This window comes from Myotis nattereri (genome assembly GCF_964212035.1).
Source record: "Myotis nattereri genome assembly, chromosome: 18".
Taxonomy (NCBI): Eukaryota; Metazoa; Chordata; class Mammalia; order Chiroptera; family Vespertilionidae; genus Myotis; species Myotis nattereri.
Genome location: NC_138093.1, coordinates 42,604,721 through 42,621,995, shown reverse-complemented (window position 1 = coordinate 42,621,995; position 17,275 = coordinate 42,604,721). Strand labels below are relative to the sequence as shown.

Below are 17,275 nucleotides of genomic sequence, written 5' to 3'. Positions count from 1 at the left end.
GGATACATGCAGACCTGTGATGAGGTAATGGGCCCTCCCTGGCATTTCTAACGGATCAGCGTGCCCGACACAGATACCGGCTTTCCCCCGGAATCCACAACGACCCCCACACAGACACCGACTCCTTCCTGAACACCCTGCCGACCCCTGAGGCGGAAACTTCCTCAGCTGAATACCTCAGCTCACGTCCCGGCCCTCACCCATCCCCAGTATAAAAACAGCGCCCCCCTCCCTGTTGGCGTGAATCCACGGCCCTGCCTTTGGGGTTCATGGGTCCCCGGGAACGCAGAATAAAACCTTCCCTTTTCTTTCTTTTCTGATTCACTGGACTCTATTTCCTACGCCGCTTCCTGAGCCACCTAACCTAACAAATTGACATAACATGCACACCGCCCAAGGAAACCCGAGTAACTCCCCCCAAACACCCCCTTAAATACCATCTTCAGCTAAAGACAAAAATGCCTATTTCGGGGTGTGTGGGGGGCCAGGGCGGGGAGGCTGGCAGGAAAAGCACAGCAGCGGGGGCGCGGTTGTGCTGACAAGCTGAGCCTCTCCCCAGACGATAAGCGAGCCTCGTGATTTGGAGGCGCCCTGATACGGGAGGGCGGGCGGCGTCCTCACAAAAGGACTTCCCGTCACTGTCCCCCCGGCGAGTGTTCAGAGCGTCTCCTGTGACGGCTGCTGCTTAGAAATAATCGCCAAGGAGGTGTGTTGGGGTCCGCACAGCCTGCTGCCTTCACCACCCCCGCAGCGGCGCCGGGGCTCCCCGGCCAGTGCACGTGCGCGCCGCCCCCTCCCCCGCCGCCGCGCCGCCCCCCGCCCCCCGCCGCCGCGCCGCCCCCCGCCCCCCGCCGCCGCGCCGCCCCCTCCCCCGCCGCCGCGCCGCCCCCTCCCCCGCCGCGCACCCCCCCGCCCCCCGCCGCCGCGCCGCCCCCTCCCCCGCCGCGCACCACCCCGCCCCCCGCCGCCGCGCCGCCCCCTCCCCCGCCGCGCCGCCCCCCGCCCCCCGCCGCCGCGCCGCCCCCTCCCCCGCCGCCGCGCCGCCCCCTCCCCCGCCGCGCACCCCCCCGCCCCCAGCCGCCGCGCAGCCCCCCGTCCCCTGCCGCGCCGCCCCCTCCCCCGCCGCGCAGCCCCCCGTCCCCCGCCGCGCCGCCCCCTCCCCCGCCGCGCAGCCCCCCGCCCCCCGCCGCGCAGCCCCTGCTCTGTGGGCAAATCTGCACCGCCAGCCCCTGCTTGCGGGGTGCCCCGAACCCCTGCCTTGAGGCGCGGTCCTATCAGAGGTCGTTCTCGCTCAAATAAACGCCTATAAACGGGATGCACTGCAGCGCGTCCTTCGAGTTCCTTGAAGCGCAGAGGGCGGCGGCAGCGCTCACCTCCGGGCGGGGCGGGGCCTCCTCCGCCAGCGTTCGGCGCGCAGTGACTGTCATTTTGGGCTCTTAGTGTATTTGTTGTCTGTGCTTTTGTTTCATCGACTGACAAAGTTAAACAATTAAGGACCGACTTGTCTGTTATCCAAGGGAAAGGCGTCCCGGACGGGGAGCAGGTGAGCCCCTTCCCGAGGCCCCGGGCGGGAGCTGGAGGAGGTGCCCGCACAGCGCTGGGCTGGCCCGGCTCTCCAGCCGCTGCTGAGCTGCAGGACGGGGACCTCAGGGCCTTGGCGGGTGCTCCCGAGGGCGAGCTCGCCGAGTGCGGGTGTGCGGCGCGGGCTGGGCCGCCGGCCTCGCCTCGGCAGGGTCCCGGGTTGTCGGTACCAGCCACCTTCCTCGCCCCCGCGGCGACTGGTGCTCGGAGAGACGGGCACCAGCGCCCTCGCGCTCCCACTTCCGGGGTGGGGGGTCTCCGACGGGAACCACAGGTTAGCACGTCAAGGCCCTGGTCCCCTTGGGGCCTTTCCTTCACTCTGTTCTAGGCAAAGGGGCCGCTTTGTCTGTCACCAGTGGCTGCGCTGGGCATTTCCAGCTTCGGAAGGACGCAGCAGGGAGGCCATAGAATGACTCTACGCAGAATAATGCCCGAAGCTGCAGGCCCCTGACCCACACCCTCTGAGACCGAAGAGGCCACACAAAGGCCCCTGGACCAAGCCCTTTCTTAGTCGGCCAAGCGGCTGGGTCTCAGCTTCCCCAGAACTGGGGGTCCAGGCGCGAGCGGTGGTTTCCAACGCACAGCAGACGGTAGCCAAGGGCTTTCCTTCGCAGGAACAACTTGGCCAGAGAGTGCAGGGATTTTGGGGGCAGTACACTGCTTTGCTTGCTCCTCGCCAGCGGAGCAGGGGGTGCCAAGTGACCTTGGGGTCACGAGTGCCTTCTGGAAGCTCCTGTTAGAGTCTGTGATGCAGTTAGAGGTGCAGCCACTGCGCCCCGAGGCAGCTCTCCGCCTGCCCGTCCATTTGGACACTGAGCTCCGGGCGCAGGAAGAGGTGCTCGTCCTGCGCGGGTGCATTTGGACCCGGGCGGTGCCCCTGACACCACGGGGCGGGGTGGGGTGGGGGTGGGGGCCGGTTGGGGGAGGGGGCAGCAATGGGAAGAGCAGGGCTCAGAAGGGGAAGGATGACGCCGGGGGTCAGCCAGACCTCACAGGACTGCTGTGCCGGTTTCTCCTGGCGGTGCTGACTGGAGGCAGGGAGAGCAACTGGCAGCCGGGGCTTCCTCGCCCAGAGAAACCAGGTGCCGGGAACCAGGGAGCCGCTGTAACGGGCAGGACTGCAGGTCCCCGCCTGGGCGGGCAGGGCCTTTGGTGGAACACCAGGAATCGGGCTGCTTTCCCCTTTGCAAGAGCCGCGGGAAAGCATTTGGAAGCAGCGCTCTCCCGAGCAGCAGGGAGGGGCTGCTCCCAGGTGGGCCTCCTGCACGCCCACAGCCTCTCCCCCTGGTGACCTTGGCTCTGAGGTCTCCAGAGTGTGTAGCGGCCGCTATCAGGTGGTTCCCTCTCCACGTGCTGAGGGTGGGCACAGGGGACGAGCATGAGGACAGGGAGCAGGAAGGAAAGGTGTCCGGGGACGCCCTGGACTGCCTCGCCAGCACCCAGGTCCTCTTCATGTCCCCACGTCCCAGGCAGTGCTTCTCAGCCTCGGGCATTTCTATGCCAACAATGGGTGTCGCCGGCACCTAGAGGCCAGCGATGTCGCTGAACACCGGGCAAGGCACAGGCGTTCCTCGGACAGGAATCACCTGGCCCCAGTGCCAGGAGTCCTGAGGCCCAGGAGTCCTGCGTGGTCTCTGTGAGTCCTGAGGAGCTGGCGTCCAGGCCTGGCCATCCGCCCTCTGGAGGGGAGCTCACTCACCTGCCATCGAGAGGCCGGCGGGACCGGCAGGACGAGCCGGTGGCCAGCAGGTGTTTGGTGCACAAGTGAGCGGGCAGGAGCATGATGAGGGGGCAGGGAGGCGACTGGTTCCTCCTCTGGGCCCTAACAGTCCTCTCCATCTCTGTCCATACCCAGAAGGGACCCAGGGCTGCTGGGTGGCCTGCAGCCTGCACTGATTTCGGGAAGGGCCGTCCGTGCTGGCCTCCAGGTGAGCTAGAAGCACGACAGGACTGCCTCCCTCTCCGCAGCCACCTTTCCTGGGGGGCTGGGACAGATGGAGGCCCCGGGAGCCGTGGCCCCAGGGAGAGGACGTTTCCCAGTTTCTAAGATTCCGGTGAATTTGGAGCCAAGCTGAGCCAGATTCTGGGAAGGCCTGCGTCTTCAGGGAGGGGACCTTCAGAGGAAAGGGGGAGGGCGGGGCTGCGATAAAGCCACAGGCTTCCACTTCCCCTTCTGACTCCACGCCTGTCTGTCCTGGGGTGCAGCCCCAGAGGAGCCGGCTGACTGTGCTGAGCCCCGAGAGCTGCACCAGGGGCCATGGGGGTCCCTTCAGTCCTGCCACTCCCTGCTGCAGCGAGTGGCCAGGCTGGCTGTCCCTCTCGCCGTCCCTGGGGGCACTTGCTACTACTGTGCACGGCTCTGTTATTCCTGGGTGAGTCAGGCTCGGGGCAGAGGGAGGGACGGGCCTGGTGCCACCTCGGTCGGTCGGTTGGTCGGTTGGTCGGAGTTGCGGTCGGCCAGGATGAGGCTGGCGTGGGAAGCAGTCAGCAGATGGAGACGGAGCCCTGGCAGCCTGGTGGCCTCGCTGAGTGCGACAGTGGCAGAGCTGGGGTTTTAATGTGTCTTTTGCCTAATTCTCTTGGGCCCCGTCTCTGAGGATCCGCCAGCCCCACATCAGAACCCGCTTGGAGGAGTCCCGGGACCAGACGGGCATGGCTCGGGCGGGCGCTCCGCTTCCTCAGAAAGGTGTTTCCAGGGACCGCATCTCAGGGGAAGGTCACGGTGCTCCAGATGGCGTGGGAGGAAGCTGTCAGGCACGTGGCGGGCAGTGGCGATTCTCTGTCCTCCTGAATCCACGTCTTGCATCGAGCACTTCCCTTTCCCCGAGAGAGGCCGGGAGGCCCGGGAGCCAGGCTCCTGCTCAGCACACACCACCTGGAGCCACTCAGCGAATGTGTCCGGGGGCGGGGGGAGGGGAAGCAATGGGATCAGTGTGGCTACTGCCCTGTCTGAGCGTGCATCCCACCGAGGGTGTGAGCACAGGGAGCAAACACAGAGGCACAAACAGGAAGGCACGAGGCGTCAATGGGGCGCCCTGATAAGAAAGCCTAATGTGGGAGACAGAGCAGCTGCTTGAGCCGACACGGAGCTTCCCGAGGAGGCCACGCTTCCGCGGGACGGAGCCACATCCAGCCCCTCGAGGCAAAGGAGGCAGGTTCAGAGCAGCGGACCCACCGACACAAAAGCCACGTCTGTGGCCCGTGTTGCTGGAGCTGAGCTCAGGGAAGGAGCGGGAGAGCCAGGCGCGGCCTTGCAAACGCTGACATCGTATTTTAAGAGCAAAGGAAGGCCATCCAGGCTTGTACGCGGGGAGTGACATTGTTTAAAATAACCTTAACTTGTGGGGAGACAAGTCAGGAGATGGCAGAAGGCCGTGGGCGGAGAGACGGGCATCCAAGCTCTAAGTGGGAGGCAGACGGACAGAACTGCTGGCGTGAGGGGTGGGGTCTGGAGGAGGAATGGAAGAGACGGCAGCTTCCAGGCCGCAGAAAAGCAAAAAGGGGGCAGAGGGGGCACGGAACGGAGACTGGGAGAGAAATGGAACGTGTCCCCTGTTGCTGACCAGAAGGAGCGGGCGGGCGGCTTGTGTAGGAAACAGTGGAGCCATCTGACTGTGAAGGGAGCAGGGAGAGAAGTTGGAATTACATGTGGGGTCCGGTGAGAGGTTTTCTTTTTATGAAAGATACTGGAATGTACTTACATTGGTGAGGAAGATGTCCCTGAAAAGGGGACGCTGGTGACGCAGGAGAGGGAGTCACAAGATGAAGGGATGGGCAGAAGCGGCTGGCCCAGTAAGGTGGAGTCACGGGGGGTGGGGGGGCAGGAAGGAGGGAGATGCAGGCAGTGAGGTCGGCCCTGAGTTTGCAGAGTCACCAGTCTGCCTGCTCCATGCTGGTTCAGCAGCACAGCGGGGCAGGTGCAGGCGGGGCGATGCAGAGGGTTCCAGTGGAGACGGAGGAGGGCAGGGCCTCGGGGCTTGCAGGGCGGTGGTTACTCACAGTGATGCAGGACTTTGCTTTCTCTCCTGCAGCTCCTGCGGCCGGGACCCCTGGTAAGTCCCGACCTAGCTGCCCCTTCCTCTGCCCCAGCACCCCGCCTAGGCAGGGCCAGGAGGGTAACACTCCTCCCCTCCTCCCCTCCTGCCCTCCTGCCCTCTCCCCTCCTCCCGGGGCCAGGGCCAGGCAGCCGGTGCACATGGGCTGGGACACAGCACAGATATTGTCACAGGAAATCACTGCACCTTCTCTCTCCATCGCCTTCCTCTCGCCAATGCAGTCAATCCCATCTAACAGGAGCCCCGGCAATTCCAGTCTCAGCCTCGCTTCGATGAAGCTCTGCTTTGCCTGAAGGCTCTGCCTGGGGCCTGGGCAGGAGCAGGAGGGACCCCAAGGGCTGAGCTTCTCCCTCTCCCAGGGGCAGGGGCCCTTCCAGGGCCTGAGCCCAGGGCTCCTGCATTGGCCCGGCCTTTCTCCCTCTGCCTCTGTCCTTCTTTGTGCGGGTACGAGGACAGGCCTGTTCTAAGGGATAAAGAAGGACATGTGGTCAGAACAGAAACCGGGCATCCAATTCTCATGCTGCACCCCCACCACGCCCTTCATTCAGTTCTGAGTCCAGACACCTCCATTTAAAGGGGTGTGTGTGTGTGTGTGTGTGGTTAGCGTGCTGCAGCTAGGCACCTCTATTTCGAGAGCATGTGCCCTGAGTCCTCGCCCTTTCCTTGCTCTTGAGGCACATGAGCAGGCTTGGCCTTCTCAGATACAGTGGGGCCTTGACTTACGAGTGTCCCGACTAACGAGTTTTTTGAGATACCAGCTGTCTCTCGGCCGATTTTTTGCATTGAGTTGCCAGAGTAATTTGAGTTAACGAGCTCCTTAATGAGCTTCTTTTTTTTTTAAAATATATTTTATTGATTTCTTACAGAGAGGAAGGGAGAGAGACAGAGAGTTAGAAACATCGATGAGAGAGAAACATCGATCAGCTGCCTCCTGCACACCCCCTGGGGATGTGCCCGCAACCCAGGCACATGCCCTTGACCGGAATCGAACCTGGGACCTTTCAGTCCGCAGGCCAACGCTCTATCCACTGAGCCAAACCGGTTTTGGCCTTAATGAGCTTCTTAATGAGCTCGGTCTCGGAACGAATTAAACTCGTAAGTCAAGGCCTCACTGTAGTTGTGGTCGGTGGCAGGGCCCAGGGCTTCCTGTCTGGGCTCCGAGACCTGCTCCGTCGGCTCCTCATGCTCCTCTCTCTGCCGCCAGGTCTCCCGAAGGCCGTGGTGAGCCTCCAGCCCCCCTGGCTCCAGGTGTTCCCTGAGGACAACGTGACTCTGACCTGCCAGGGGGCCCACAGCCCTGGGGACAACTCCACCCAGTGGTTCCACGATGGGACCGCCATCCCCACCCAGGTCCAGCCCAGCTACAGCTTCAAGGCCAGCAGCAACCACAGCGGGGACTACAGGTGCCAGACGGGCCAGACCAGCCTCAGCGACCCTGTGCACCTGGACGTGACTTCCGGTCAGTGGAGGAGCGGGAGGCCTGGGAGGCGGACCTGAGAGCTGCTGGCCCGGCAGAGGGTTTGGGAACGGGGTGGGCAGAGGGTCTGGGAACGGGGTGGCCGTTTCTGGGAAGTGTGGCCCGAGCTGTTGGAAGTGGTTTCTGCCCAGTCATTTCCCCTCGCACCCCCGCCTCCTTCGCTTCTATGTGGGTTCCTCGGAGTATGTGAGGTTGCTTGGCGTCAGTCCTGATTGAGCAAGAAGGTGACAAGGCCACAAACAGGCCACCGGGGGTGAGAGAAGCAGGAGGAAACCACAGCTTCACAGAACCCCACTTTCCTAGCCGAGGCAGGAGCACAGCTGAGTCCCAGCTGTGGAGCCGTGGGCTCCTACCCCGAGTCTGTTCCCCCTTTGCTCCGTGGGGTGCTGACCCCAGCAGTCTCACATCCCTGCCCCCCCCTCCATGCACTTTCCTCCTGACACAGGCCGACCCAGTGGGCGCTCTCACCCTCCTGGCAAAACGTAGTTCTCCATGCAGAGCGGCTGCTCACACCCGCACCCTCCCCTCGGCAATCGTCCTCAGAAGCTCCCAGCAGACCCAGCCCAGAGGAAGGCCCAGGGCCTGGCCCCTCCAGGAAGGGGAGAGGCAAGGGGACCCGCTGAGACAGGCGAGTCCTCACCAATGGCCACACCAGGCCCCAGGACCAGCACAGGAGGTGGATGCCCCCGGGAGGACCCAAGTCCTCCAGCCTGGGGGCCCCAGGGCCCCCCGAAGTTCAGGTCTAGCACTGGGCATTCCAGCAGTGGCAGCTCACATGTCACTGTGTACACAGCCAGTGGGGTGGCTGGGGGGCCTGCCCTCCAGGTCTGCCTAGCAGCAGGCGGCCGTGCCCAGCTCCCTCACAGCAGTAGACCCCCACCCAGGCCTTGCCCACCATTGGCCGCAGCTCCTCAGCCAGTCCTGGGGCGGGCACTCTCCCAGCCCCACCACTCTGACCCAGTCCGTGCTCCTGGGACCAGCACCTCCCAGCCTCGTCCAGGCCGGGCCCACGTGTACCTGAGGCCATAGCTGGGAACCTATGGCAGGTGGACCGGACCCTGGGCTCCCAGCTCATCCAATGCCCCGGCGGAGGCTCAGGCCAGCCCGTGCAGGTGCTCAGCCTCCTGGGGGCCAGCAGGTGTGGCTGGGGCAGACTTGGCAGTGAGGAGCCAGCAGCCCCAGCCCAAGGCTCCCCTGAGAAGGGCCTTGCCCTGTCTTCACCTCCTCTGTCTGCCTCTCCCAGGCCTCTCGCCAGGCTCTTGCTGTGGCTCAGCTTCCTCTCGGGCCTCAGGCCAGTGCCTCAACCTCAGTCGAGCTGCAGGAGGTGGCAGGAATAGCAGCCCAGAGTCCACGAGTCCAGGTGGAGGGAGCCAGAACCGGGGCATTTGTGTCATTGCCTTCCTCGGGGGCGGGTGTGGGGGAGCCGAATCAGGAAGGGCAGGGAGAGCAGGAGCCCTGCCTGCAGCCACACGGGGACGCAGTGGGTGGGACCCGACGCAGGCAGCCCCCTGCGCCACCCACACGCAGGTCCACCCGTTCCCCACTGAGCAACGGCCCCGGCAGCCTCAGGAGAAACAGGCTGGGCTCCAGCACAGCCCGCCCCGCACTGACCCCGCTGGCTGTCCCTCGGCCACTGCCTCCGGTCCCCGCTGCCTTCCATGTGCCTTCTCTGCACCTGCTGGGCCAGTGGCCGGCAAACTCATTAGTCAACAGAGCCAAGTATCAACAGGACAACGATTGAAATTTCTTTTGAGAGCCAAATTTTTTAAACTTAAACTATATGGGCAGGTACCTTGTTATTAACTTAATGAGGGCGCTCCTAAGGCTTAGGAAGAGCCACGCTCAAGGGGCCAAAGAGCCGCACATGGCTCGTGAGCCGCAGTTTGCCGACCACGGTCAGCTGGGGAAACCCCGGCGTGGCTGTCGGGCAGCAGGCTGGCTGAGGAGGAGACACAGAGCTCAGAGCTTGTTGCCCAGACACCTCCAGTAGCTGGAGAGGGAGCGGCCGTCGTCCAGCGGCGATGCTATACCCCCGCAGCGGGCTGGCAGCCGTGCGCCCCCCCCCCGCCCCCCAGCACAGCCCTGGACTAGCCAGGGGCCCAGACACATGGGTGACTCAAACCTCCACAGGCCCCTGGGAAGCCCCGATATCACCCACATCACTGAGGCTTTTGTATCCAAGAAGGAGCAGCGCCTGGGTGAGAAGCTGCTGCAGGCGGGGCTGGGCAGGCCGCGCGAGAAGCAGGCTGTGGCCTGTGCCGACCACCCGTCCGCCAAGCAGACAAGAGGCCAGTGTCCTGAGCTGTGAGCCGTTCCGTGCCTCCGAGAGGTTCTGCTCTGTGAGTTGCACCAGGAGGGACAATGTGAGCTGTGGTCACAGATCTGGCTGAAGAGGAAAAAGTGAGAAAGCTTCAAAAAGCCCACCCACCGGGACCTGCTGCAGCGGGGCCGAGGCCCAGGAGAACTCCAGGCGTGGAGAGCCAGGCTTGAAGGACCTGCCCTGGGAACCGTCCTGCGGCCGAGCCCCCTCCAGCAGCCCCAGCCACCCCAGCCGCCCCAGCCACCCCAGTCCCCTCCAGCCACCCCAGCCGCCCCAGCCGCCCCAGCCGCCCCAGCCGTGGTGCAGAGGAGGCAGGAGCTCATCGCTTCTCCACGCGGCTCCCAGGAGACTGATGGGCGGACTTTCATTACTCGAAGAGGGGCGCTCTGAGTGCCGTGAGCTTGCAGAGCCTTCCCACGACGTGTCCTCCGGGAACCTCGGTAGCCTTTAACACGTCCCGGTGTTAACCTGGTGGCGGGGCACCTCCGCAGGGAAGGGCTGGCTGCTCAGCGATGCGGCCCGACCAGGACGCGGAGGCAGGAGCGGCTGCCGTCTACAGGCGGCAGCTCTGACGTGTCTCTGGCTTCTCTGTTGTTAACAATCTGTGGTTCTGAGCCTCCCGCTGGCCCCAACCGAATCCTGATAAAAGAGGCCGCCCGGGGGCCAGGGCCACGCAGCCTGGCCTGCAGGGGAGTCCGCGGGCCACTCCCTCGCCGGAGGAAACGCTCTGTGCTGGGCCAGGAAAGGGGCCGCAGGTGCGGCCGGGAGAGGCAGGCTCCAGCGTGTGTGATGCGGCTGAGCAGCAGGAACCGGGGCCTCCCCGCCGCCCCCCGCCCCTCGCCCCCAGTGCCCTCTGCGCCGCCCAGGGCGGAGGCCCAGCTTTCTCTCTGCCCTCACTCTCCCTGTGTCCTGGCGGCTCCCAGCAGGCGGGCTCGGGTGGGCCGCGCTCTGACTTGTGGCAGGACTGAGAGGGCTTGCCTGGCACGCACGCTGAGGCCGTTGTCATTCCCTGCCCCCCCCCCCCCCCAGGTCCCTAGTGTCTGCTCCCCGTCCTTCCTCTCCAGTCCCCACCCCTGTCCTGGAGGAAAGTGCGGGTCGAGCTCAGGACTCCACGCGCCCTCCTTAGGCACTATTCCCTACACAACCAAATGGTAAATATCCTTTCTTCCTCAGTAAAAGGACGAAAACGGGGGGGAAGTTACACGGCAGACTAATGGCCCCCAAAGCCCCGCTGCAGGAAGCCCACATTCCCTGACACTCACCAGAGAAGCGAGCCCTTGTTGGATGCCCATGAGTTTCTACGATCCTCAGAGACATGTCTCCACGTCGGGGCCCCTCCCCCCTGCCCAGGGGCTGCGCCAGCTCCCTGTGCCTCCCTAGAGGACGTGCCAGGGACTGGGGGGTGGGGGGGGGGAGTCCTTATGTCCATTTTCACAGGTGAGGAGACTAAGGCCCAGAAGGGCAATGACTTGCCCAAGATGACAGCGCTCATGAGTGGGGGCCAGAGCCTGGGCCAGGACGTCTGACTCCAGCGTCAGCTCGTCCTTCCCCACATCATGTCCCACCAGCCGGGACTAAGGGGGCTTGACTGGCAGGCACGTGGCTGTTGCCACCCTCTGGCTCTCAGAGCTGAGGCAGCGCTGCCCTGTCCTGTGCTCTGCCTTCCAGCCTGGCTGCTGCTCCAGACGCCCCGCCTGCTGGTCCCGCAGGGGGCCCCCATCGTGCTGCGCTGCCACAGCTGGAGGAACTGGCGCCTGTACAAGATCCAGTTCTTCCAGGACGGGAGACCCAAGTGGTTTTCATACACGAACACCAGCTTCTCCATCCCACACGCGAACGCCAGCCACAGCGGCGCGTACCACTGCTCAGGGCTGCTCGGGCAGACGCAGCACACATCGCAGCCCGTGAACATCACCGTCCCAGGTGGGAGCCCTGCCCGGGTGCAGGAGGTGAGGTGAGGGGTCAGAGCTAGGGCGAAGGTCACCTGGGTGTCCATGGGGCTGCAGAGGTGCCACAGCAGCAAACCTGGGCCCCAGGGCGCAGAGGAGAGGGGCCAGTGGCCAGGAGTACGGGCTAGAGGTCGGGCCTGGGCTTCCAGGGGGAGAGGCCCCACCCCTGGCACAGCAGCAGAGCAGTCCCCCCCACCCCCGCGCTTCTGGGCCTTCCCAAGAGCTGAAGTTCTCGTGTCCTGCCCAGCACGCTCTAGGGATGGCCCATGCCTGACAGCTCGCCGCTGCGCTGGACGCAGTGGGGTGCCTCTCCCGCGGGGCCTTCAGGCTGCCCTCCCGCCACCCCTGAGGCCTAGCAGGAACCCTTCCCTTCACAGTGCACCTTAGGTTAGTGACAGGCCCGGGGTGGGGAGACGGTCCAGCCACAGACACCCTGAGCAGGCGAGGTTGCACCCGGGAGGGCCCAGGCACAGCAGCTGCAGGGACAGCCTGGGCACAGCCCCGGGGCGGGAGGGCGGCACGCTGCCTGTCTGAGTTCTGTCTTCTCCAGTGTCCAGCAAAGCCTTCCCGCCTGTGATCACGGCAGTGGTGGCCGGGGTGGCCGGCATTGTTGCTGTGGCTGGTGTGGCTGGTGTGGTGGCCTGGGTCTGCTTCAGGCGACACCAGAGTTCAGGTTTGTGGCTTTTCTTGGTTTCTCTTATCAGTTCCTCCCGGCCAAAACCCTAAAACATTGCCAGAACCCTTCTCTTTGGGCTACAGAATCCTCACGTTCAGACATGGCCCCCATTTTAGTTCTTCATGCATTCGCTAGCTCATTCCTTCCCCGAGGCTTGGCCAGACTTGTTCCGTGTGGAGCACCGTGCTAGACGCCGTGGGCGGCACCCAGACACAGAGTCCGGCCTGTCCCTCGCAGAGCTCGCAGGGTTGCAGGCAGGAAGACAGGAGCGCAAACAGATCGTATGATCAGAGGGATGCGAGAACGACAGAGAAATGCGAGGCCATGGGGGGAGGGGACGGAAGAGCCCACAGAACCGGGTGGGGGGTGGGGGGTGGGGTGGAGGGAGGAAGCGGCGCTTTAAAGGGCAGAGCCAGCCCGGGAAGAGCAGTGCATGGCCTCCCAGCATCCAGGCGCCCGTGTGCAGCCTGGCGGGCGGTTTCTCCGGACCAGGCCTTCTGCAGTCTGGGCGGGAGGCGGGGAGGGAGGAGGACGCCTCTGAATGCTGAAGGCCTGTGTTGGTCCTAACACAATGCTGACCCTGACCCTTGGTCCTGAGGACTCAGACCCCTCCCTGTAATCTACTAACCTCCCGTGTGCCCTCCCAACCCTCCCAGGAACCCCTGAGAACAGGGAAAGGGGAGAGACCCTACCCGAGGAACCAGGTGAGTGCGGCCCGGGGCTCCTGCTGCCCCGCCTGGGCGGCCAGGTGAATTGGAGCAGCAGGTGGCTTGTGTGTGTGGCGGGCAGGGCTCAGGTGGCTTGGCAGCTCTGAGACAACTCCTGGGCCTAAAGAGACCTCACTGGGCGTGAGGAGAGGAACAGCCGCGCCAGGTAGAGGTAGGGATTCGCCAGCGTCGGAACTCCCGGGACTAGGAACGCTGGGAAATTTCCAGAGCACGAAACGAGAGGGAGCTTTGGCACAGGGCAGTGGTTAAAAGATGTAAGATGAGGTGAATAGGGTTCTAGGAGGGAGGGAGGGAGGAGGCCTGGGGGACACCTGGGTTTGTTGAGGAGTCTGCTCTGTGAAGTGACGGCGTCTGGTTGTTGGGCTCAGCTCCCAGAGGAACACGGGAAAGTTCTGGGGCTCTAGCGGCCTTCGTAGGCTCCACGGACCAAGCTCGGGTCCAGGCCACTGCCTGGGGATGCCCGGGCCCTGTCCCCACTGGGCAGAGGAACCTCGGCAAGTCCTCCCCCGTGGCTCAGTCTCCTCGCCGAGGAAGCCGGCCTCCAGGTCTGACACTGAGCCAGGGGCCTCCTGGCCCTGCCCAGGTGCAGCGTGGTTCCTGGCACAGCCAGAGCATGAAGGCACTGGCCAGCAGTCCTGCAGTCAAAGAGGCCGGGGACCCTCAGGGGTTGGGGTGACGCAGAGCAGAGCAGCAGATTTGAGAGCCCGAGCAGCTCTGAGCAGCCACGTCCTGGCCAGGCTGGGGGTGGGGGGAGGACCCAGACGCTGAGAGGAGCCTGGTCACCATGCCTGGCACCCGATGTGTGGCCGTCTCCACTGCGTAGATGTGTTGCACAGGGCATTTACTTTGAAGCCAGGACTGGGGTTGGGGCTGCCATAAGGTGTGGCCAGGTTGGAGAGAGCATTTGGTCGAGGGTCTCTTCCGGAGTCTGGGGCATGGCAAAGGGGGGTGCTTCGACCAGGGGCCGGGAGGACCTGCCGGTGTTGTCTCAGACCTTGCCTGCTGCTGCAGACACTGAGGGTGCTTTCCCGGCAAAGGCACGAGGGACTGGCTGTCCTACTGCATTGGCTGCTGCTTGGTCCCTCCCTCCCTCCCTCCTCGCTCTAGCTCTGGTGTCACCAGATCCCTCTAAGTCCCAACAAGGATGCATCTCACTGGCCCAAAGTGGCCGACGTCTTCTCTACCTGAAGTTTGTCCTAACACCTCAGACCCCGGAAGCTGCCTGCTTTGCCACGCCGCACAAATGCCCGCCTCCCTTAGCCAGCGTGGCGGGGGCGCGGGCGGCGGCTTTGGCCTGGGGTGGCAGCCGTGCAGTGGCCCCGAGGGCCTGCTGACTGTGCTTCTCGCCCACAGCCAACATCGCCGACGATACTGACACAGCTGCCAAAGCGGAGGTGAGCCCCCAGCCGTGGCCTGCCCCCCTCCAGGGGCTTCTCTGTGGCCCCATTGACCCCTGCTTTCTCCAGGTGGAGAACACAATCACCTACTCCCTCCTCCTGCACCCCGAAGCCCCTGAGGAAGACGCCGCGCCCTCGGACTACCAGAACATGTAGCTGCGGGGCCAGAGCCATGCAGGCCCATCTGTCTTCTGGCCGCACCCCCTCGGGCAGGATGCCTGCCGTTCCGAAGAGGGGGCGCTCTTCCAGGGTCACCCGCGGGGATCCTGGGCTCCCTGTCCTGACAGCACAGCTGTGGCCCCTGATGACAGCCACACTGAGCCCTGAGCCCCAGCACTTCTCGCCATCACACATCCTCTGTCCCACGTCCACGCAGACAATAAAACTTGCTTTTATTAAGAGATTGTAGCCACATGGGAGATGCTTATATTGCAGCTTGCATGGGAAAGTTACATTAGTGTACATGGTCTCAGAAATGTTGAAACAGAGCAACATACGCCAACATATTAGAGTGGGGGTTTCAGGGTGCTTTTCCTTTCTGTTTCTATACAGAGCATGTGTTGCTTTTATAATAAACACTATAAAACAACACTCCCTTTAGATAGAGAGATACACACATATGGAGACAGATTGCCTAGGTCTGTGCCCAGCCCAGGTATGTGGTGACGCTCCAACCAACTGAGCCCCGGCCAGGACCCTCCCTTTTCGAGGCTGCACTGGTTGGCGTGTAAGCCGCCCTGGGCTGCTGCCCTTCCGGGATAAGCTGGGGGCCACCCCCTCCTAAAGCAGAGCTCTTCTCCCAGTGAGTTTGCCTTCTTGTCTCCATCCTCTTCCTCCTCCTCTGCGGCAGATAAAGGACCACTTTGCTTTGTAACCCAATTCTCAGCAAGCCGAGCTTCGGATGGACGGACGGACGGAGAGACTGCGACGCTTCCTGCCGCTGTGCCTGCTGCCGGCACCAGAGGCTGTGGCCGCAGAGAGGCTGATGGCTGGAATACGCCCGACAGCCCCGGGGCTTGGTGGGCGCCCTGGAGGGGCCTTGTTTTCCGGGGATCCCGAGACAGATCACCATAAGCCGCGCTTGCCACCAGGACTCGGCAGCTTCCTTTGCTGGGTGGTTGCCATGGCTTTTGGGATCCACTTCCTATTCCCAGTCAGATTTCACACTCACGTGGTGGTATGACACTCCACTGACCACTGACCGATGGTGGGAGGAGCGTCACCCGGAAACACCACGCCCCTCGGGTAGGAGAAAGGCCCAAGAGGCTCCCTTTCCAGCTCTGCTCTTGTTCTCAAAGCCATTCCTGACCCTGACATTGGTCCCCTGCGTCCTGAGCCTCCCGGGTCCCAGGGCAATTTTCTGGCTTCTCATCAGCAGTCCCCTCGTTAAGGACATGCACGCAGCTCCCTGCAGCTTAATTTCCTGTAACAACACGATCAAGATTTGTGGGCATCCCAATGCTCCTGTGTAGACTTTAAACAAAATATTGCTCCGTGGTTGAATGCTTGGCCTCTAATCCCTTTATCCTCGTCGGATGCGTCAAAGATGTATTTTATTGCTCTTTTCACAAAATTAGCTTTGGTTTTCTGATCAGCCTTCTCTTATATTTGCTTTCCATTTTGCACATTGTAATAATTTTAAGCCTTGACTAATATCCCCTTTCTTATTTCTGATACTTTTGCATTTTTTAAAATCAAGAAATACATGTAGATTTAAAGTCACCTAAGATATTTTCCTCACCAGACGATCTTTTACTGTCCTCCTGTGTATACAGGAGGAAATAATGAAATCTTCCTTATTTCTCTTAATTTATTTTGGAGGAAAGCACAATTTCAGCAGAATATTTAAATTATACAGGAATTTATATCAACAAGATTACTTAAAACTTCTCATCAAATGTCTTATAACATACATTTCTATAACTTTAAGTCAAGTAAACCCATCGATTTATGATTTCCACATACCCAGGGGAACCTCCGTCTTTAATAGATCATTGATAGGGTATCAAGTCTCAGAACTCTTTGCCTAGCACTGGATCCCAAATCAATGTCTCTCGTGTTTTTCTAAAGGGTTTATAGTTTTACGTTTATATTTAAGTCCCTGATTCAGTTTCAGTGCTTTCTGTGTGAGGGGTGTGTTGGGGTAGGTCCGACTCAATTCCTCCTGCTTCGGATTTGCATCAGGTTGGCTCAGACCCCTTTCCTCTCCTGGGCCTGTGGTCTCTCGGGACAGGCGCACACCTCCTTGCCTCCTGCTCACACTCGCCCACCTGGGTCCCGGGGGCCATCTGCACAGGAACACAGCCTCTCAGACATGGAGACTTCCTGTAAATGCTGGTTTTAGACTGAGAGCTATCTGCCCTCTGGGGCATGCTCTGCCCTGTGGTTTGGCACAGCTGGGGGGTGGGGGTGTCAGGCCCCCCTACCCACCCTGCCTTCAAGCCCAGGCCTTCCCTTCCGCATTTCTGATGGTTCCTCTCACCTCTGGGCAACCACGAGGGCCTTGGGGGATGATAGGAGGAGGGGGTGACCCTGTGAGAAGGGGGGTGGCTGTGCCACTGGGACCCGCCTCAAAGGGGACATCCTGAGGCAGAGACCGTGGCTCTGGAAGGCCCCCGGAGCTGGGAGGTGCTGTCGTCCTCTTTCTGGGTCTCCTTGGGGGTCTCCAGTCTCCTCAGGTCCAGGGCCTTGGGCTGAGCCTGAGCCTTGACCCCCTGCTGAGTCCTCTGGAAACTTCTCTTTTCCTCTTCCCTTTTCCTGGAGCCAGAGAGCCACAGCCTCCGGTGCTGAGTCCTGAGACCGGGTTCGAGAAACTGGGTGGTCAGAGCCCAGGAAGGACTCAGCTATGTCTGACATGGTGCCGTCACCACCCTCTTCCCGTGTCCTGCCGCAGCCCACGCTCTAGAAACATGGCGGGGGGGGGGGGGGGGCGTGGCGCTGTGGGGGGATGGAAAGGGGAGGGCACAGGGCAGGCCCCTGAACTCTCAGAGGGCCCACCAGGTTCTGTAGCCTTCAGCAGCTTCCGCCTCTGTCAGCCAGCTCCCCAGCAGGAGCAGGAGGCGGGGACATGGCAGGCAGCACGTGCTCTGGCA

The 17,275-nt window shown here is 62.6% G+C and overlaps 1 protein-coding gene across 3 annotated transcripts; it reads left to right on the top strand.

The window, feature by feature from the left end:
* The first annotated feature begins 3,755 nt into the window (after window positions 1-3,755).
* On the top strand, window positions 3,756-17,214 carry FCGR2B (Fc gamma receptor IIb). 3 transcript variants are annotated; one of them, XM_081112596.1, is made up of 8 exons: window positions 3,756-3,953; window positions 5,613-5,633; window positions 6,841-7,095; window positions 11,102-11,356; window positions 11,933-12,055; window positions 12,715-12,762; window positions 14,140-14,180; window positions 14,253-17,214. In XM_081112596.1, the coding sequence occupies exons 1-8, from the start codon at window positions 3,839-3,841 to the stop codon at window positions 14,337-14,339; spliced, it is 945 nt and encodes a 314-aa protein (XP_080968722.1). In that variant the 5' UTR covers window positions 3,756-3,838; the 3' UTR covers window positions 14,340-17,214. The 3 variants fall into 3 exon arrangements, with proteins under 3 accessions (XP_080968722.1, XP_080968723.1, XP_080968724.1); XM_081112597.1 differs by lacking the exon at window positions 12,715-12,762; XM_081112598.1 differs by lacking the exon at window positions 12,715-12,762 and having other exon boundaries at window positions 11,102-11,387.
* The last annotated feature ends 61 nt before the right edge of the window (window positions 17,215-17,275 follow it).

What these genes read in the sequence shown, in the direction of transcription:
- FCGR2B (XM_081112596.1), top strand. Translation starts at nt 3,839, where the DNA reads ATGGGGGTCCCTTCAGTCCTGCCACTCCCTGCTGCAGCGAGTGGCCAG. An exon ending in CGTGAACATCACCGTCCCAG is followed by an intron (nt 11,357 to 11,932) that starts GTGGGAGCCCTG and finishes TGTCTTCTCCAG; the next exon opens with TGTCCAGCAAAGCCTTCCCG. An exon ending in GACCCTACCCGAGGAACCAG is followed by an intron (nt 12,763 to 14,139) that starts GTGAGTGCGGCC and finishes TCTCGCCCACAG; the next exon opens with CCAACATCGCCGACGATACT.